Source organism: Diospyros lotus, chromosome 3 (assembly GCF_014633365.1).
Source record: "Diospyros lotus cultivar Yz01 chromosome 3, ASM1463336v1, whole genome shotgun sequence".
Classification (NCBI taxonomy): Eukaryota; Viridiplantae; Streptophyta; class Magnoliopsida; order Ericales; family Ebenaceae; genus Diospyros; species Diospyros lotus.
In genome coordinates this window covers 30,746,687-30,761,907 of record NC_068340.1, presented here as the reverse complement: position 1 = coordinate 30,761,907, position 15,221 = coordinate 30,746,687, and the positions used below count along the sequence as shown (strand labels likewise).

Below are 15,221 nucleotides of genomic sequence, written 5' to 3'. Positions count from 1 at the left end.
AGCTAGGGCCAATATAGTTGAAGCTCCAAGCCCCAAACCCAAAAAGCAACAAACTAAGAAGAAGAGTGGGCACCTGGGTCCTAGGAATAATGCCATCAATAAGCGCATCCAATGCAGTTGTTGGGTGTGTGAAAAGATGGGTCATAGAGTTGCGGACTGCAGGCACAAGAAGGGACAAAGCTTTGACAACTACCAGCACAAAGCAAGGCCCAATCAGGCTAATATGATCGAAGATGACAACCTTGTTGCAATTGTCACTGATGTCTGCATGGTTTCAGACAACAAAGGCTAGTAGGTCGACACTGGGGCTACGCGACACATTTGTAGGGACAAGACTTTGTTCACCACGTATGAGAAGTCGGACAACACTGACAAGCTGTATATGGGCGATGTTTCAACTTCTACTGTGGAAGGAAAATGAAATGTCTTGTTGAAGTGGACCTCTGGGAAAATACTTACTCTTACTGATATGTGCCATGTGCCGGAGATTTAAAAAAATCTAATTTCTGGAACCTTGTTGAACAAAAATAGGTTTAGCCTTATATTTGAGTTAGATAAATTTACTCTAAATTGGGGGGGGGGGGGTATGTATGTGGGAAGGGGCTATCTACACGATGGGATGTTTAAACTGAATGTACTAGCTCAAATTCCCAAGAATAATAAAAAAGACAATCCTTTAACTTATACTGTTGAGTTATGTGATGTTTGGCATTTTAGGTTAGAGCATGTCAATTATCGTTCTTTATAACGAATGGTAAATTTAGGGTTATTGCCCAACTTTAGCATTGATAAGAGACAAATGTGAAATTTGGGTTGAATCAAAGTTTGTTAAAAAGCTATTTCTATCTGTGGAAAAAGATAGTGAGTTACTTGATTTAATTCACAATGACGTGACATGAAAAGTACTCCCACAAGAGGCAGGAAAAAAAATACTTTATCACATTTATTGATGACTGTAATAAATATTGCTATGTATATTTGCTACATATTAAAGATGAGACCTTAAATGTATTTAAAACATATAAGGCAGAAATTACAAATCAACTTGGAAAGAAAGTAATGGTGCTAATATTATTTAGATGTGGTAAATATGAATCATTGTCTCTTTTTGAGTTTTGCGAAATTCATGGTATAATCCATCAAACCACAACACCTTATACACCACAACAAAATGATATAGCTGAAAGAAAAATTGAACATTGAAGGACATGGTTAATTGCATGCTAAATAATTTGGGGTTACTATATAACTTGTGGGGGGAAGCTTTGCTTACTACAAATGATATATTGAATAGAATTCCACATAAGAAAATTGACAAGTCTCCTTATGAAGTGCAGAATGGGAAGCAACCCTCTTACAAAATTCTAAAAGTATGGGGTGTTTAACAAATGTGCAAGTTCCTTTACAAAAAGGACTAAACTTAGACTTAAGACTATTGATTGTGTCTTTATTAACTATGTCTTGCATAATGCCTCTTATAAGTTCCTTATGGTAAAATCAGAAATTCCTAATATTAACAACATCATTATGGAATCTATTGAAGTTGAATTATTTGAGAATATATTTCCTTTTAGCGAAGTGAGACACAATGATGGTCGTTCAAAAATGAATTATGAAGCGAGTTCTTCGAAAGGTCAAGATGATCAGGAAACTGAGATTGAACTTAGAAGAAACAAAAAAGCTAAGAAAGTTAATTCATTTGGACCAGATTTTATAACTTATATGTTAGAGGATGAGCCTCAAACATTTAATGAAGTTATGTTGTCTTCTGATGCTCCATATTGGAAAAAAGCTATCAATTGTGAGATAAAATCTATTATGCAAAACAATTGTTGGGTTTTGGTTCACTTATCTTTTGGAAGTAAGCCAATTGGATGCAAATTGATATTTAAAAGAAAATTGAAGGCTGATGGCATTATTGATAAATATAAAACCTATTTAGTAGGAAAAGACTATCGTCATAAAGAAGGACAAGATTTATTCAATACCTATTCCCCGATGATGAGAATTACACCTATAAGGATGTTGATTGCTATTGCATAGTTATATACTTTGTAAATTCACCAAATAGATGTAAATTATGTATTCTTGAATGGATATTTAGAGGAAGAAATCTATATAGAACAACCTAAAGGGTTTGTTGTAAAGGAACATAAAAAGAAAGTTCGTAAGTTAATAAAGTCTCTTTATGAGTTGAAACAAGCATCCAAGCAATGACATGAGAAATTTGATCATATTATATTATCAAATGGGTTTAAGATAAATGAGTGTAATAAATGTGTTTAAGTTAAAACCATAAATCATGAATGTGTCATTGTGTGCTTGTATATGAATGATATATTAATATTAGACACTAACAGAAGTGCCATAGAATCCATCAAGAGGATGTTGAATTTTAATTTTGACATGAAAAACCTTGGTCTAGCTGATGTTATTCTTGAAATTCGAATAATAAGAAATTTAGAAGGATATGTACTTCCTCAGTCATACTATATAGCGAAAGTGTTGAAAAAATATGGTCATTATGAGAGTAAACCGAAAGTTACTTCGTTTGACTCAAATTCTAAATTGAAAAAAGACAATGGTGAAAGTGTATTTTCTCTAGAATATTCTAGGGTAATTGGGAGTAATTAGATGTACCTAATGAATTGTACAAAACCTGATATTGCCTATTCAATAAGTAGGTTAGCAAGATATACGAGCAATCTTGAACATGAACATTGGGGTGCACTAGTTAGGGTACTTGAAGTACACGCTTGACCATGAATTGCACTATACTAGATATCCACATGTATTGGAAGGGTTTAGTGATGCTAATTGAATTTTTGATAGCTTAGAGACTAAATCAACCACTGGGTATGTGTTTACCTTAGATGGTGTTATTGTGTCATAGAAATCTTCAAAACAGACGTGCATAGCACGATCAACCATGAAATCAGAGTTTATAACTCTTGATAAAGCAGGTAAAGAAGTAGAGTGACTTCGACATTTTCTTGAAGACGTTCTACTGTGGCCAAAGCCTGTAAGCGCCATATGTATATATTGTGACAACTTAGCTGTCTCTATGAAAACTAAAAACAATGTCTACAATGAGAAGCCAAGACATATAAGGCACATACATAATACGATAAGGTCAGAGCCGACCCATGGGAGTTGGGGGCCCTAGGCCATTTAAAATTTGGAGGCACTTTAAAAAATAATAAGAAATATGAAAATTTTATTTTTTTATTTTTAAAATATAAAATTACTAATTAAAATTTTATATTTTAACTTAAAAAGTAAATTTTTTTTAATCGACAATATAGTCAAATTACTTAATTTTTCTTGTGACATAGTTGAACTTAAATAAAATTTTATTAATTTTAATTTTAAATTTTTTTTCATCGAAATTACAATAATATGAATGGTTAATAATATTTTATAAGTTATCCATGTATTTGAATTTTTTTTTACATATTTTATAAAATTTAGTACTGTAGGTAGTTTTTTTATTTAAAATATGATCTTGTAAAAGTTTTCATCTTTTTGTAGAAGAAGAAAAGAATGTGTATATGCATTGTGTGATTCCAAAAAATGTTATAACATCAACACATGAATTTTTCATATCACAAAGAATTAAATTAAGATTATACCAATCAATGGTATATAAAATACTCTTGAATTTATATCTAATAATCATTTTTACATACTTTGATATTTACCTTTTATATTAGATCCATTATCATATTATTGCCCTCTCACATTATTTATATCAAGTTCAAATTTTTTTATATTACTTGTAAGTACATTAAAAATATCTTGACCAAAGGTATTATTAACTTTTAAAAAATTTATAAAATACATTTTTATTTTTATCGGACTTATTAAAATATCTACACATCTTAATATAAAAAATATTTGTTCTTTTATGACTTGTATCTATGATACAATCAAGTATAATTAAAAATATTTGATTCTTTAATTTTTTTTAACAATAATATTTTTTATTTTTAATACTAAAATATTTATCATTAGAAATTTATTGGGGTCTTTTTGGATAAAAAATATTTTCAATGCTAAAATATTTAAATACTTTTACTATTGAACTTGGCAAAAAAAATTTATCGAGCCCTCCTTTTTAGGGGGCCCTAGGCATAGGTCTCATTGGACTATGTGTAATACCTAAGAAATTGAGATTATTGGAGAATAAACATTTTATTAAGAAAATGAAATTTCGGGGAAGATTGATATCTAAATAGTTTAAAAAATTGACCGAATCAACTGAAGGGAGTACCCTGAAGCCGATATGCCAAAGGAAAATGAGGAGGCATTAATGAGCATCTCGAGAAATGATTTTTAGCATTGAGAGAAGTTGAATCAGGAATAGTTTTCGGTACAGCGAAAATGCAGCTGCCAATTAGACTGCAATACCGAATTGTTATAGACGATTTTCGGGAAATCAACAGAAGCTTGAGGGGGCTTCGATTTTTCATAGGGAACAACCTTTCAATGGTTTCAAGAAGAAACAAAAGGATTTACGACCAAAATAAAGATTCGGGCCTAAGTGCAATTTCTTAATTTTACCGGAGGGAGATCGAAATGACATTTTTTCGGAATGTTCGGGGATGGAATGGAAAGTTTAGGACTTGAGGGTCGTAATGGAACTATTGGGAAGCTCAGGGGCTTTAAGAAAATGATCAAAGTACAAAATGAGAAAATGTAGGGGTCAAAGTGCAATTTTCAAAAGTTGGAGATGGAGCAATCTTCCATGGCCGACCAAGCTTCCTCCACCACCTCTCATCACCGAATTTGGTGATGAAAAACTTGAGGAAAGTAGCCTAGGATGCTCTTGGGTTGAGCTTAGGCTGACATTGGCCAAGAGGATAACCAATTTTGCATGATTTTCAGCCATTTCGTGGCCGAAATTTTGATGCGTTGAATCCGTGTTTGGTGGCATTTTTGGACTAATCTGGGGCAGGTAGAAGTCTCAGGGAGGCTGGATTGACCAACCATGGGCATTTGGAAGCTCGGGATTGCCTATAAATAGAGATTTTTGAATTGGCTGAATGAAGTGAAAAATTAAACTCTCAGATCCGAGAGTTTGAGCAAAAATTGAGAGCAGCAGATAAGGGGCTTTTGTTGCCCATGTCCTAAGCTTAATTTCTGTGCAATTTGAGCCATTTTGGTTGGGAGATGAATGAGATCCGAAGGCTCGTTGAAAAAATGAGCTTCACCGGAAAACGAGCTCGAGCAGTCTGAAAATGGCTCGGTTTGAGGGGTTTTATGCTATTATCCGGTAGAGGGCGAAAAGACGAAGCCATAGGTTCAAACTAGGGGTCAATCGGAGGTCAGATGAAGGAGATATGGGCCATAAACCAGAGACGTCGTGAGCTAACCAAAATCTGAAGGTTAAAGACGACCGACGTGTGTGGGACATGCGCCAGCTGGGCCCTGCGAGCGGCGCACATGAGCCAACTTGTTAGGGCGCGTTCGGGCTCCAAAAATTATGAAAAAAATTTGCTAAATTTATCTAAAATCAAGCTCTAGAGGACTATGCAAAAAGATTTGGATTTGGACTTCCCGATGTCTCGATTTTAGCATAAAAAAGTCTCGTTTTGCGTGAAAACGCAACATCCGGGTAAGTTCAGTATTTTTGCGTTGAAGTTCATGGTCTATTATGAATTATTGTGGAATTAGATTTGAAAAAATATTCTCGGTGGTATTTATTGAGATTTTTAGAAAGAAAAATAGAAAAAAATAAAGGAAAAATGAAATAAATTGGATTATGGAGATATTTAATGATTTAATATGCTTTTATGGTTGTTGTGCTCGAGGAATGGAGATTGGTGCAACTTTTGAGAGTTGACACGAAAATCGAGGTGGGGCACGCATATCGAGGCGATGCATGCTTTTTGAGGCATCTTGATTTTTGGGCAAAGGTGAGTGGTTTTCTCACAAGAACTTATATTCATGATATGTTTGTTATATATGCATGTTGTTATGAATGTAATATTCATTTTGACATATTGCATGGAAAGTCGTGATAATTGCATGATATTGTTATATTGATATTTGTGCATGAGAATGAGATGTCGCCCCCAGAGTGTAGCCGTAATTCCCCTAGGGCAATAATGGAATATCGTTGGGTTTATCTTGCAGAGGTTCAAGATTTGTTTAGGATTCCGTGCCGGGCTAATGGGCCTAGGAAGTTACATTAAGGGTATATGTTGATCATGTTATGCATCATGCATTCGTATATATATATTTTGGACTCTCACTAGAAGTTCCATATTCTAATAGGTTATGCCCCTGGAACATTCAACGTTCCAGTTTAGACTTGCAGCTTAAGCAAGGAGCAAGTTGAGGTGAGACGGCACGTGATGGCGTGACTGATGGATTCAGGAAGCTGATTCAGATATGTTTTAGCTTATGCTTTATTGATGATTAGTCTTGTTAGAATGTTTATGGAATCTCCATGTATTTTATATTCAAGAATATGATATAATATATGGTACGGATTCTTTATGATATAATATAAGGTGAATTCAGGTATGTACCATATCAGGTTTCGATTATTGCTTCTGCATATTGTGAATGATTTGTGGGGGTTTTGTTTGGAATTTGGTACTTAAGGTTTAAGTTATGTATCGAGAAAAAAAAAAAAATAATTTATGTATATTTTGGGCCCTAGCATAGTGACATGCTCTGTAAGAGAAAAGCGGGGTGTTACACTATGCCTTAACCCGACCCTAGATAAGGTAGTTGCTCACAAATGGAATAATTTTCATTAATTATGTAAAGTCTAAAGAAAATTTAGCAGATCTTTTGACAAAAGGAGTAACCAGAGAGCATGTCACATATACGTCCAAGGGAAAAAGGCTAAAGCCTATGAAATGAATTATCCGGTGGTAACCTAACCTAGTTGACTGGAGATCCCAAGATCTAGGTTAAATAGGCTAACTAGCCAGAATAATTCATAATTGACACACTAAGGAGCTTCTAGTTTATTCCCCATTTCTGTGGTGTAAATAGATTGTGTGTTATGTCGATGTTAGAGGTAATATTGATATTTTGCTTCAAAAGGAGTAGCGATAGAGTACTCTTAATTAATATTTATCTATATGAGAGTAGAAATGGGTCACTTCCATGAGAATTGTTCAAATGGCTTGGGTTCTCTAAAATTCTCATGAATTCGGGATGCTGTCCAGGACCAAAATGGACACAATTGTATAGAACTCAATGGTATAAGATGAGTTGTGTGTGAAATCTGTTGTTTCGATTTACCACGAGAATGATAGTTCAAGAGCCGACTTCACTATTTCTTCGGTAAGTTTGATTGATACTCACTAAGGAAGGTTCAAGTCCAAAAGAAACCTTATCTGATGCATAACTTGTCTGTTTGCTCTCTGTGGCATTGTGTCAGTTTGTTTTGTTTTGTCTCAACACACTTACACTCATGTGGGGGATTGTTGTGTGTGTGTGTTGTCGCATATCGGTGGTGCAAGGAGATGTAAAGAGTATGTATCCTCCTCCCTTGTACTTGGGGTTGGGCCCCAAGGGACACCTAGATTTTGTGAGGGGGTGAGCTCCTATGCTAAGAACTATCTCCAAGGCTGAACAATTATTGGTTTAGGTGGTTTGGAAGGTGTTTTTTAAACCAAACCACCATAGGCGTTTTACCTATCTTTCAAACTAAAAACAAACCCACCGTGTGCTTTTTGATTCAACCTCTTTTTGCTCCTTTTCTGCCTCCACGACTCCCTTTCTTTCTCTCTCACTGCTTTCCTCCTCTATTGAACCCCATTAATGGGGTTCTATTACAGTAGAACACCAACAATGGCACTGTAGAGATTGGATCTCCACGGTTCTAAACCTATCTCCAAGGCTGTACAATTATTGGTTTAGGTGGTTTGAAACATGTTTTTTAACCAAACCACCATTAGGCGTTTTACCTATCTTTCAAACCAAAAACAAACCCACCATGTGCTTAAAATCACACAAACCATAGATTAGTATATGGGCAGTTTGAGCTATAGCTCAAGAGTGTAGCTGAAAATGTATTGCCATATGCCAAATAAAAAAGGATACATTGCATGAAAAGCCATCAAAATTTATCTCATAGTGGTTTGGGTATTTGGTTGGCCGGTAGTTCTCCTAATTAATTCCTCATTCCTTGAGCTTTTCCTACATTCTTATGTACCATCAACCAAAAGCTATAGCACTTATATTCTCTTCATGACCAAATATATAGATCATGATGGTTTGTGTCAAGTGTTTTCCTTCATTAGTTACCATCCATTTATGATGCTGCTTCTCCCATACTGTTCAAAACGAGGAAAACAAACCCCTTCCTGTTCACTCTAAAGGCATCTGAAACAACTAGAGAATGTTCTTCACTAAAATCAGAGGGTATATGAAATGCATTGCCCCCTTATGTACTTGCTTCAAACCTCATGCCTCAAACCAAGCCTAAGTGAATCCATTTTCCTTTGATATTGAAGGGGTCTTTAAAGAAATAGTAATTGCAATAGGAGAATGTAGATCTGTACATGATTCATGCACTATATACATTTATGTCTGTGTGTGGCTGCGCATAGTTGTGTATTATTTTCAGTAATATACTCTGAAGTATATATCATATAATTCAAAATTGCTAGACTTACATTCCTTTTTAATAAGATGTGATCATAAATACAGATGATTCATGTGTTAAAATCCAATTAGTTGACACCACCTAATGGGATTTATCACTTGGTACTATTTTTGTTGTAAATTCTTTTTCAAATAGGATCTTATGAACCTTGATCCAACCCTATGATCTGATCCACTAGAGCCTCTATCAATCCTATGGAAGATCCCAATTTGATAAAGATGTAATGAACTAGAGGAGAGCTACCTTCAGCTTTGCATAATGGACTCCCTTGTAGCTGATGTTATGGCACCTTCAGCCACAGCTGATAGCAGCATTCTTCCAACGAAATACCTATATAGAAATTTGACCCTTCTAAAATGACCTCTGGCTCCCTTTGAAAGAAGATTTGCATTAGCATAGACCAAGAAATTTGACCTTCTTCTACAAGTGTGTTTGTTGTCCCGCATCGGATTTGGTATCAGAGCATAAGTCCAGTCCATTGCCATCAAACTATTTCCCATCATTCCTTTTATATAGCCACGTGCATACATGGTTGCTCTTGCTATTCATACACACTGATACTGTTTGACCGTTGCTTTTACTGTTCATTAAAGACTTCTAAAATTGGTGTTACTGCCAACTAATTACAGTGAAGATGATGCGTGAAAATGTAGTGCAAAAGATCCTATATCAAGAGCCTCTTCAATGGTGAAAATTGACAAAAACTTGAGATGGAGTCCATAAACTCAAGAAAATATCTTCTTCAACAAGGGAAGAATGATGAGAAATTTGTCTTTCGGACGTTTTATGCCACTTTGAAGTTGCTATATAGAAGGTAATATATAAACATAAATAATTATCTGATGCAACCTTTTCTTTCACACAAGGACATAGCGGTCCTTCCATCTGCATTAGTCACGTTGATGAACACTCGGACCAACCCAATGGCACCAGCAAGGTGACAATCAGAAACTTGAAGTAGTAAAATTGATTTTTTGTTATTAGGATTTAGATTTTAGACTTGATGTTTGACGAGATTTGTTTAGATTTTATGTTATATCAATAGTACTCTGGATTGATTGGGTAAACCTGATTGTACAGAAACTTTATTTATTTAATCTACGCCAGCACTGGAGTAAATAACCAGATGATATATGTAATGAACTCAACAGAGCAATAACCTGAACTAAGAAATCATCAAAAATTTTCTATGATTCCGGCGTCCTAAACAAAGCAATTTCCCTAATTTACACATGATAAATATCTATATATGCTCTATATATGTGAAGATCCAAGAACGCAGTGCCAGATTGTACTAATCATTGAGCCAATTAAACATGAATAACCAAGATGTATGAATACTCATTGTACAAAGAGCTCCAAATCAAATACATATATGTATATGTATATATATATATATATCTCAAGTAGCTCTCTATGTGAGAAAAGTGGGGGCAGAAAAACTCACGCAGTAAGTTCCGGGCGTCCCCCATGGAAGCCAGTACTCCAAAAGATTCCGGCAGGCTTGCCGGCCAGTGCTTGCGCAGCCCAGAGCTCTTGCTTGGCATAAAAAAAGGCTTTGAATTGGGCTTCCATCACCCCAAAACGAGGAGGGAAACCAAAGATAGAGTCATCAGCCTCCGAAAGCTGTTCCGGCCTGATCTCTGGCACGTCACCCGCTTTCGAAGGTACCTTCATCTTCTCCAGAACCCTACAATTGTGTTGAATTTATTTAAATCTTACAATTTTCATTCAATAGAAAAAAAATAAAAAACAAAAGAATGAAATGATACTCAATTTTTGGAGACAACAACTCATTGATATAAAAGCCTCATGAATTCCATCCAAATTATTTAAACCTTACAAATTCCTCCAAATAAGGAAAATGATAAAATAAATAATACTATTAATTGAATTTATTTACGTTGATTATCACCAAAAAATTAAAAAAAACAAACAAACCATATATTTATAATAATTCTATCTAATCTGACTTATGACCTTGAAAATCACCACGAAAGTGTACATTCGACGTCATTATCATTTTTGTTTTGTTTGACTCAAAGTCTATTATTATTATTAATCAGTTAAATATGTAAAAATATGATATATTTATTTATTTTTATCATTTTTAGGATTATCGTTTTTGTGCGTTTCTCATGCCCTCGATTTCTTTGTCGAGATGGTGATAGGGAATGTATATCTTCTAGGATCCCACAATTATATTTTTAGTTAATAAATTTTTTTTTTTTGGTGAAAGAGGACTTTAATGGTTTGCAAGAGCCCTACACCCCCCTTATTGTGGTAGAAATTCCCTTTTATTATTCTTGAAGATAATTTGAATGACTAATTTCATTTTTCTTAACTTTTTTTGCTAATGGATTATATATTGTACCTTTAAAAATGAGGTGTGTTTAATATTTTTTAACCACTGTCCCATATTCAAATATTTTATATGGTATTTTTTTAAATTCATTACTGTTTCAGACAATTTATATCTATTAAATCTCTTTTTAGGCCTAAATATTTTTTTATTTGTTATATTTATTATAATAAACGAATTAGTTCCACCACCAACTAAACAAAAAAAATTTAAGCACAAACATAATTAAATAAGGTAAAATGCAAATTTAGTGAAATTAATAAAAATATCCTAATGTTTTAGAAATAGAAAAAAACTATCCCTACTTAAATTTCACGTTACATTGGAGTGCCAAATGATAAATTGATAAATTTATTCCCATATTTTAAAAAGGTGTTTTTGATATTTTGGTCATTAGTCACTTGTCGATATAGGGACGGGACTAGGAGTAGATCTGGGGCAGGACTGGCCCCAGATCCATGAGTATTTCACCATTTCTCCCCTCAAATAGGCCAGATGTAGATCTGGAGAGAGCTGAATCTGGAGGCTGCAGCCCATGCCTGCCCTTCTAAATTCGTACCTGTGTCAATATAACACAAGATTAAGGTAAAATCATATATTACAATTAACATCCCTCTAATTTTATAAAATATACACATAATACCCTTATAACTTCATAAAAATGCACACGAGCTATCCACATGATTTTAATATTTTCATGAAAACAGAGACATTCGCAAAACCTAGTTAATTTTTGATAATTTTTTTTTTCAGATTTCTCCTACTATTTTTCAAAAAATATAATAAATATTAATTATATTTTTTATAATTTTTTTTCAGATTTCTCCTACTATTTTTCAACTGCTGTGGAAAAATATAATAAATATTAATTATTTAGGAAAGATAATTATAACCACTGTCTTCAATTCAAAAATAATTATATTGGTTATTAATAAATGTATTGTGTTTTTTAATATTTTATTAATTAATAAAATTATTTTTAAATTAAAAATATGGTTCAATAAATGCACTCTTATTTGAAAATAAGTGCATTTAATGCACTCTAAGTCCTTAACCATTGCCCTTAGAGCAATGGTTGGCATTACCTTTTAAGGAAAAAAAAGTATGAAATATTCTCCATCTAGTTTCTACATACACTTGCCAAAAGATTCTTATGAAATAATGATTATTTTTAAGAACAAGCGTGTTGAATGTGATCTAAGCGAAGGATTCGTAAAAAATGCCATTGAAATGCACGACAAGGGGTTTGTTTGATATGTTTTATGGACAAAATAAAGATGATTCATTTTAGAAAAACAACTATCAAGTGGCACAACTAATTTTAAAGTTTATTATATATTTATGGTACTGACAATAAATTATTTAACATCTACTAGCAAACCTAATCCATATGTTAATCGTTAAAGACTTTTACGCGCAAAGTCTAAAATAGGCTCACTGACAGAAGATCAAAATCCTCCCGCCACTTCACATCTTAAAATAATTTAGAAATCAACATTAATTTTATCCATAAATGCCTATAAAATAAGGTAATATTAACCATTGCACTTTGGAGAAATGATTAAGGTTAAATAAATGCACTTTGTGTTTAGGCAAAGTGCACTTTTGTATATCATTTTTAATTTAAAAATAATTTTATTGATTGATGATAAATGTATTGTGTCTTTTGCAACCTTTTATGTCTAATAATATTATTTTAGAACTAAAATAAGATACAATAAATACACATTTCTTAAAAATAAGGTGTATTTATTAGACAATGATTAATATTACCTTTTAAAAAATAAATATATAAAATATTCTCATTTGGATTCCTACATAGAGTTACCAAATATCCTTAAAATAATTATTTCTCTATAGGACAAGCATGCTAACACATGATTTGAGCCGTGAATCTGCTAAAAAGGCACATCAAAGCACATGATGAGGGGGTGGCGTTTGATGTACTTTATGAGCAAAATGTTCGTGATTCATCCTACAAAAACAAACCATGGTCAAGGGATGTATTTGGTTGGTTTTCGGGTTCAAATCTCCCGGCACTGAAAATAAACCTTCTAGCACCCTTTGGCAATTCCAAGCCATGTGTCAGTCATTAAGCACAAAGTGAAAAATAAGCTCCTTAACTGGAGATTAAAATCCTCGTGCCATATCACCCTAAAATAATTTAAAAATCAACATTTGGTCCATAAATGCCTAATAAAATAGGATAATGCACAATTGTTAAAGTGTAGTAAAAGCCCATTATTTTCTAGTAAAGTGCATTTATTAGACATTATTTTTAGTTCAAAAACTATTTTATTGTTCGATGATGAGTATATTATGTTTTGCAATATTTTATGAACTAATAAAATTATTTCAACATTTCTTATAGTATTACTCATAAAATAATGATAAATTAAAAGAATAAAATAAAGCTCGAGAATCGAGAGCGTCAGTTGCTCTCCACTCCCCCATTCTTCTTTAAAACTCTTTTGTGGAGGCTAATTTTTAGTTTTTGCAAAGATGAGAGAGAACCAGATCTCCCTTGACAATATTTTTCTAATTTCCCCTAACAATATTTTTCTAATTTCTTTTACTTCTTTCTACTCGTTAACTAGAATTATTTTTTGAGAAAATCAATGTTATGAGGTCGTTTAAGAATTCTCTCGTTGTCTCGAGGTTGATATCCAACTCGCCAACTCTCTATAATTAGTTATTTCTTTATTTTTTTCCCCGAAACACTTTAGAGACATGGAATATCTTCACTTTTATAATGTTTTCTTGCTATGTTTTGGGGGTAGAAAATCGTGTATATGGCACAGAGTTCTATTTTACCTAACTTGTGGTCTTGTGCCTGATCTCTATAAAGGGGTGAAGTGAATCCATCTATGTGCTAGCCTAGGCCTTAAATTTTGTTTTGCATTGTATTTCTAGTACATTTACTCTTCAGGCCACTTTTTTTTTTTTCTTAATTTTGATTTTTGCCCTAAAATTAATCCAGCCTGGAGTAGATTTCATGTTTCAATTTTGGGCTTTGTCTGAACTCTTGAATGTGTTAACTATTTTCACAATAGCTGATAGATGTTTCAGGGAACCAAGTTTCTTCAATTGAGCTGGAACTCATAATTTGGAGAGCGCTCGATTGATTTGATTTGATTTGAGATAATTACGCTTTATTAACGGTATATTGATTGCATTTGTATCTCATTGGTTTATTGTTTTATTTCTTAATTTTCTGCCTAATTTAAATTTCTACATTATCCGTGTGAATAAACCGATTTGGAAACAATGTGAAGTTAAACTCGGTAGAATCAATGATTATTTTAAGTTAGTATCACTCGCTACTTAGTGATCCATCAGCTTAGCAGAGTCTTTCATGTAGAGTGAAGACTGTGCTGAAAGAGAAAATTAAACTTGGTAGATTTTATTGTTGATTGGTTGGTGTTGAGCTGCTCCAATATGTATATTTTTGAGGATACTGTGGCCCCTGTTCCCTCACCCCCATTCCCCCTTATCTCTACTTACCTGCTTGCTGAACTTACCTTATTTCTTTTTCCTTGTTACTCCAGGGCTTTAGATTGCCCGTGAGAGAACGATGGCGCGTGTTTCCAGATGAGACTGTCACGAAGTCCAGCTGCGGACCTATTTTCATTTTTTGTTATGTGGGCTGGTTCCCTTGGGTTGTTCGGGTGTTCATCAATATGGTACATTCCTATGCCTTATACACTTGTTTAAATATGAGGCTTTTCATTTGCTCCAAGAGTCACAATTTTAATGGATTTAATGATATTATTTAAGTGTTGTATTGAATTTGTGGCTGTTGGGAGCCTCCGATGCAGCTATAAAATCCTGCCAGAGTTTCATTTTTCATCATCTAAGTATTCCAGCATCCTCTAGTTTCATCTTGTATCTACTTTTATGTCAGACAGCAAGTTCCGTTATTGAGTTTTGCTAGCTCTAACTGTTCGAGGCTGTCGTTCTGTTAAAAATACTGTTTTATCCTGCTGAAGTTTTTGCCATAATCTGTTGTCTGCCAGTTGCAGAGCGATCTTGCTTGTCTCTCAGATCCAGCTATTTTAGTTGCCGTCAACCTTGTTTTAGTCATCGGTTTGCAATCTCTTGGTCTTAAAGTAACTGCTAATATTTATAATATTGAGGGAGTACTTATGCAGTTTAAATAATTGCATTAAATATTGTTGCAATCTTAGGTTGGTTAGTTATTGTTGTAATTGCAATATATATAGATAT

General features: G+C 33.6%; 1 protein-coding gene across 3 annotated transcripts in view; it reads right to left on the bottom strand.

Moving 5' to 3' along the window:
• Nucleotides 1-10,402, bottom strand: part of LOC127796179 (probable NAD(P)H dehydrogenase (quinone) FQR1-like 3) — a 31,237-nt gene extending 20,835 nt beyond the window's left edge. For 2 of the 3 annotated variants that reach the window (XR_008021965.1, XR_008021964.1), the window contains exon 1: nucleotides 10,080-10,402. Coding sequence is in view for 1 of the 3 variants with exons in the window: in XM_052328192.1 (XP_052184152.1) it covers nucleotides 10,080-10,309 (230 nt within the window). In the remaining 2 variants the exon portion in view is untranslated. The remainder of the gene's footprint in view (nucleotides 1-10,079) is intronic. The other variant, XM_052328192.1, reaches the window with a different exon arrangement.
• Between the last annotated feature and the right edge of the window lie 4,819 nt (nucleotides 10,403-15,221).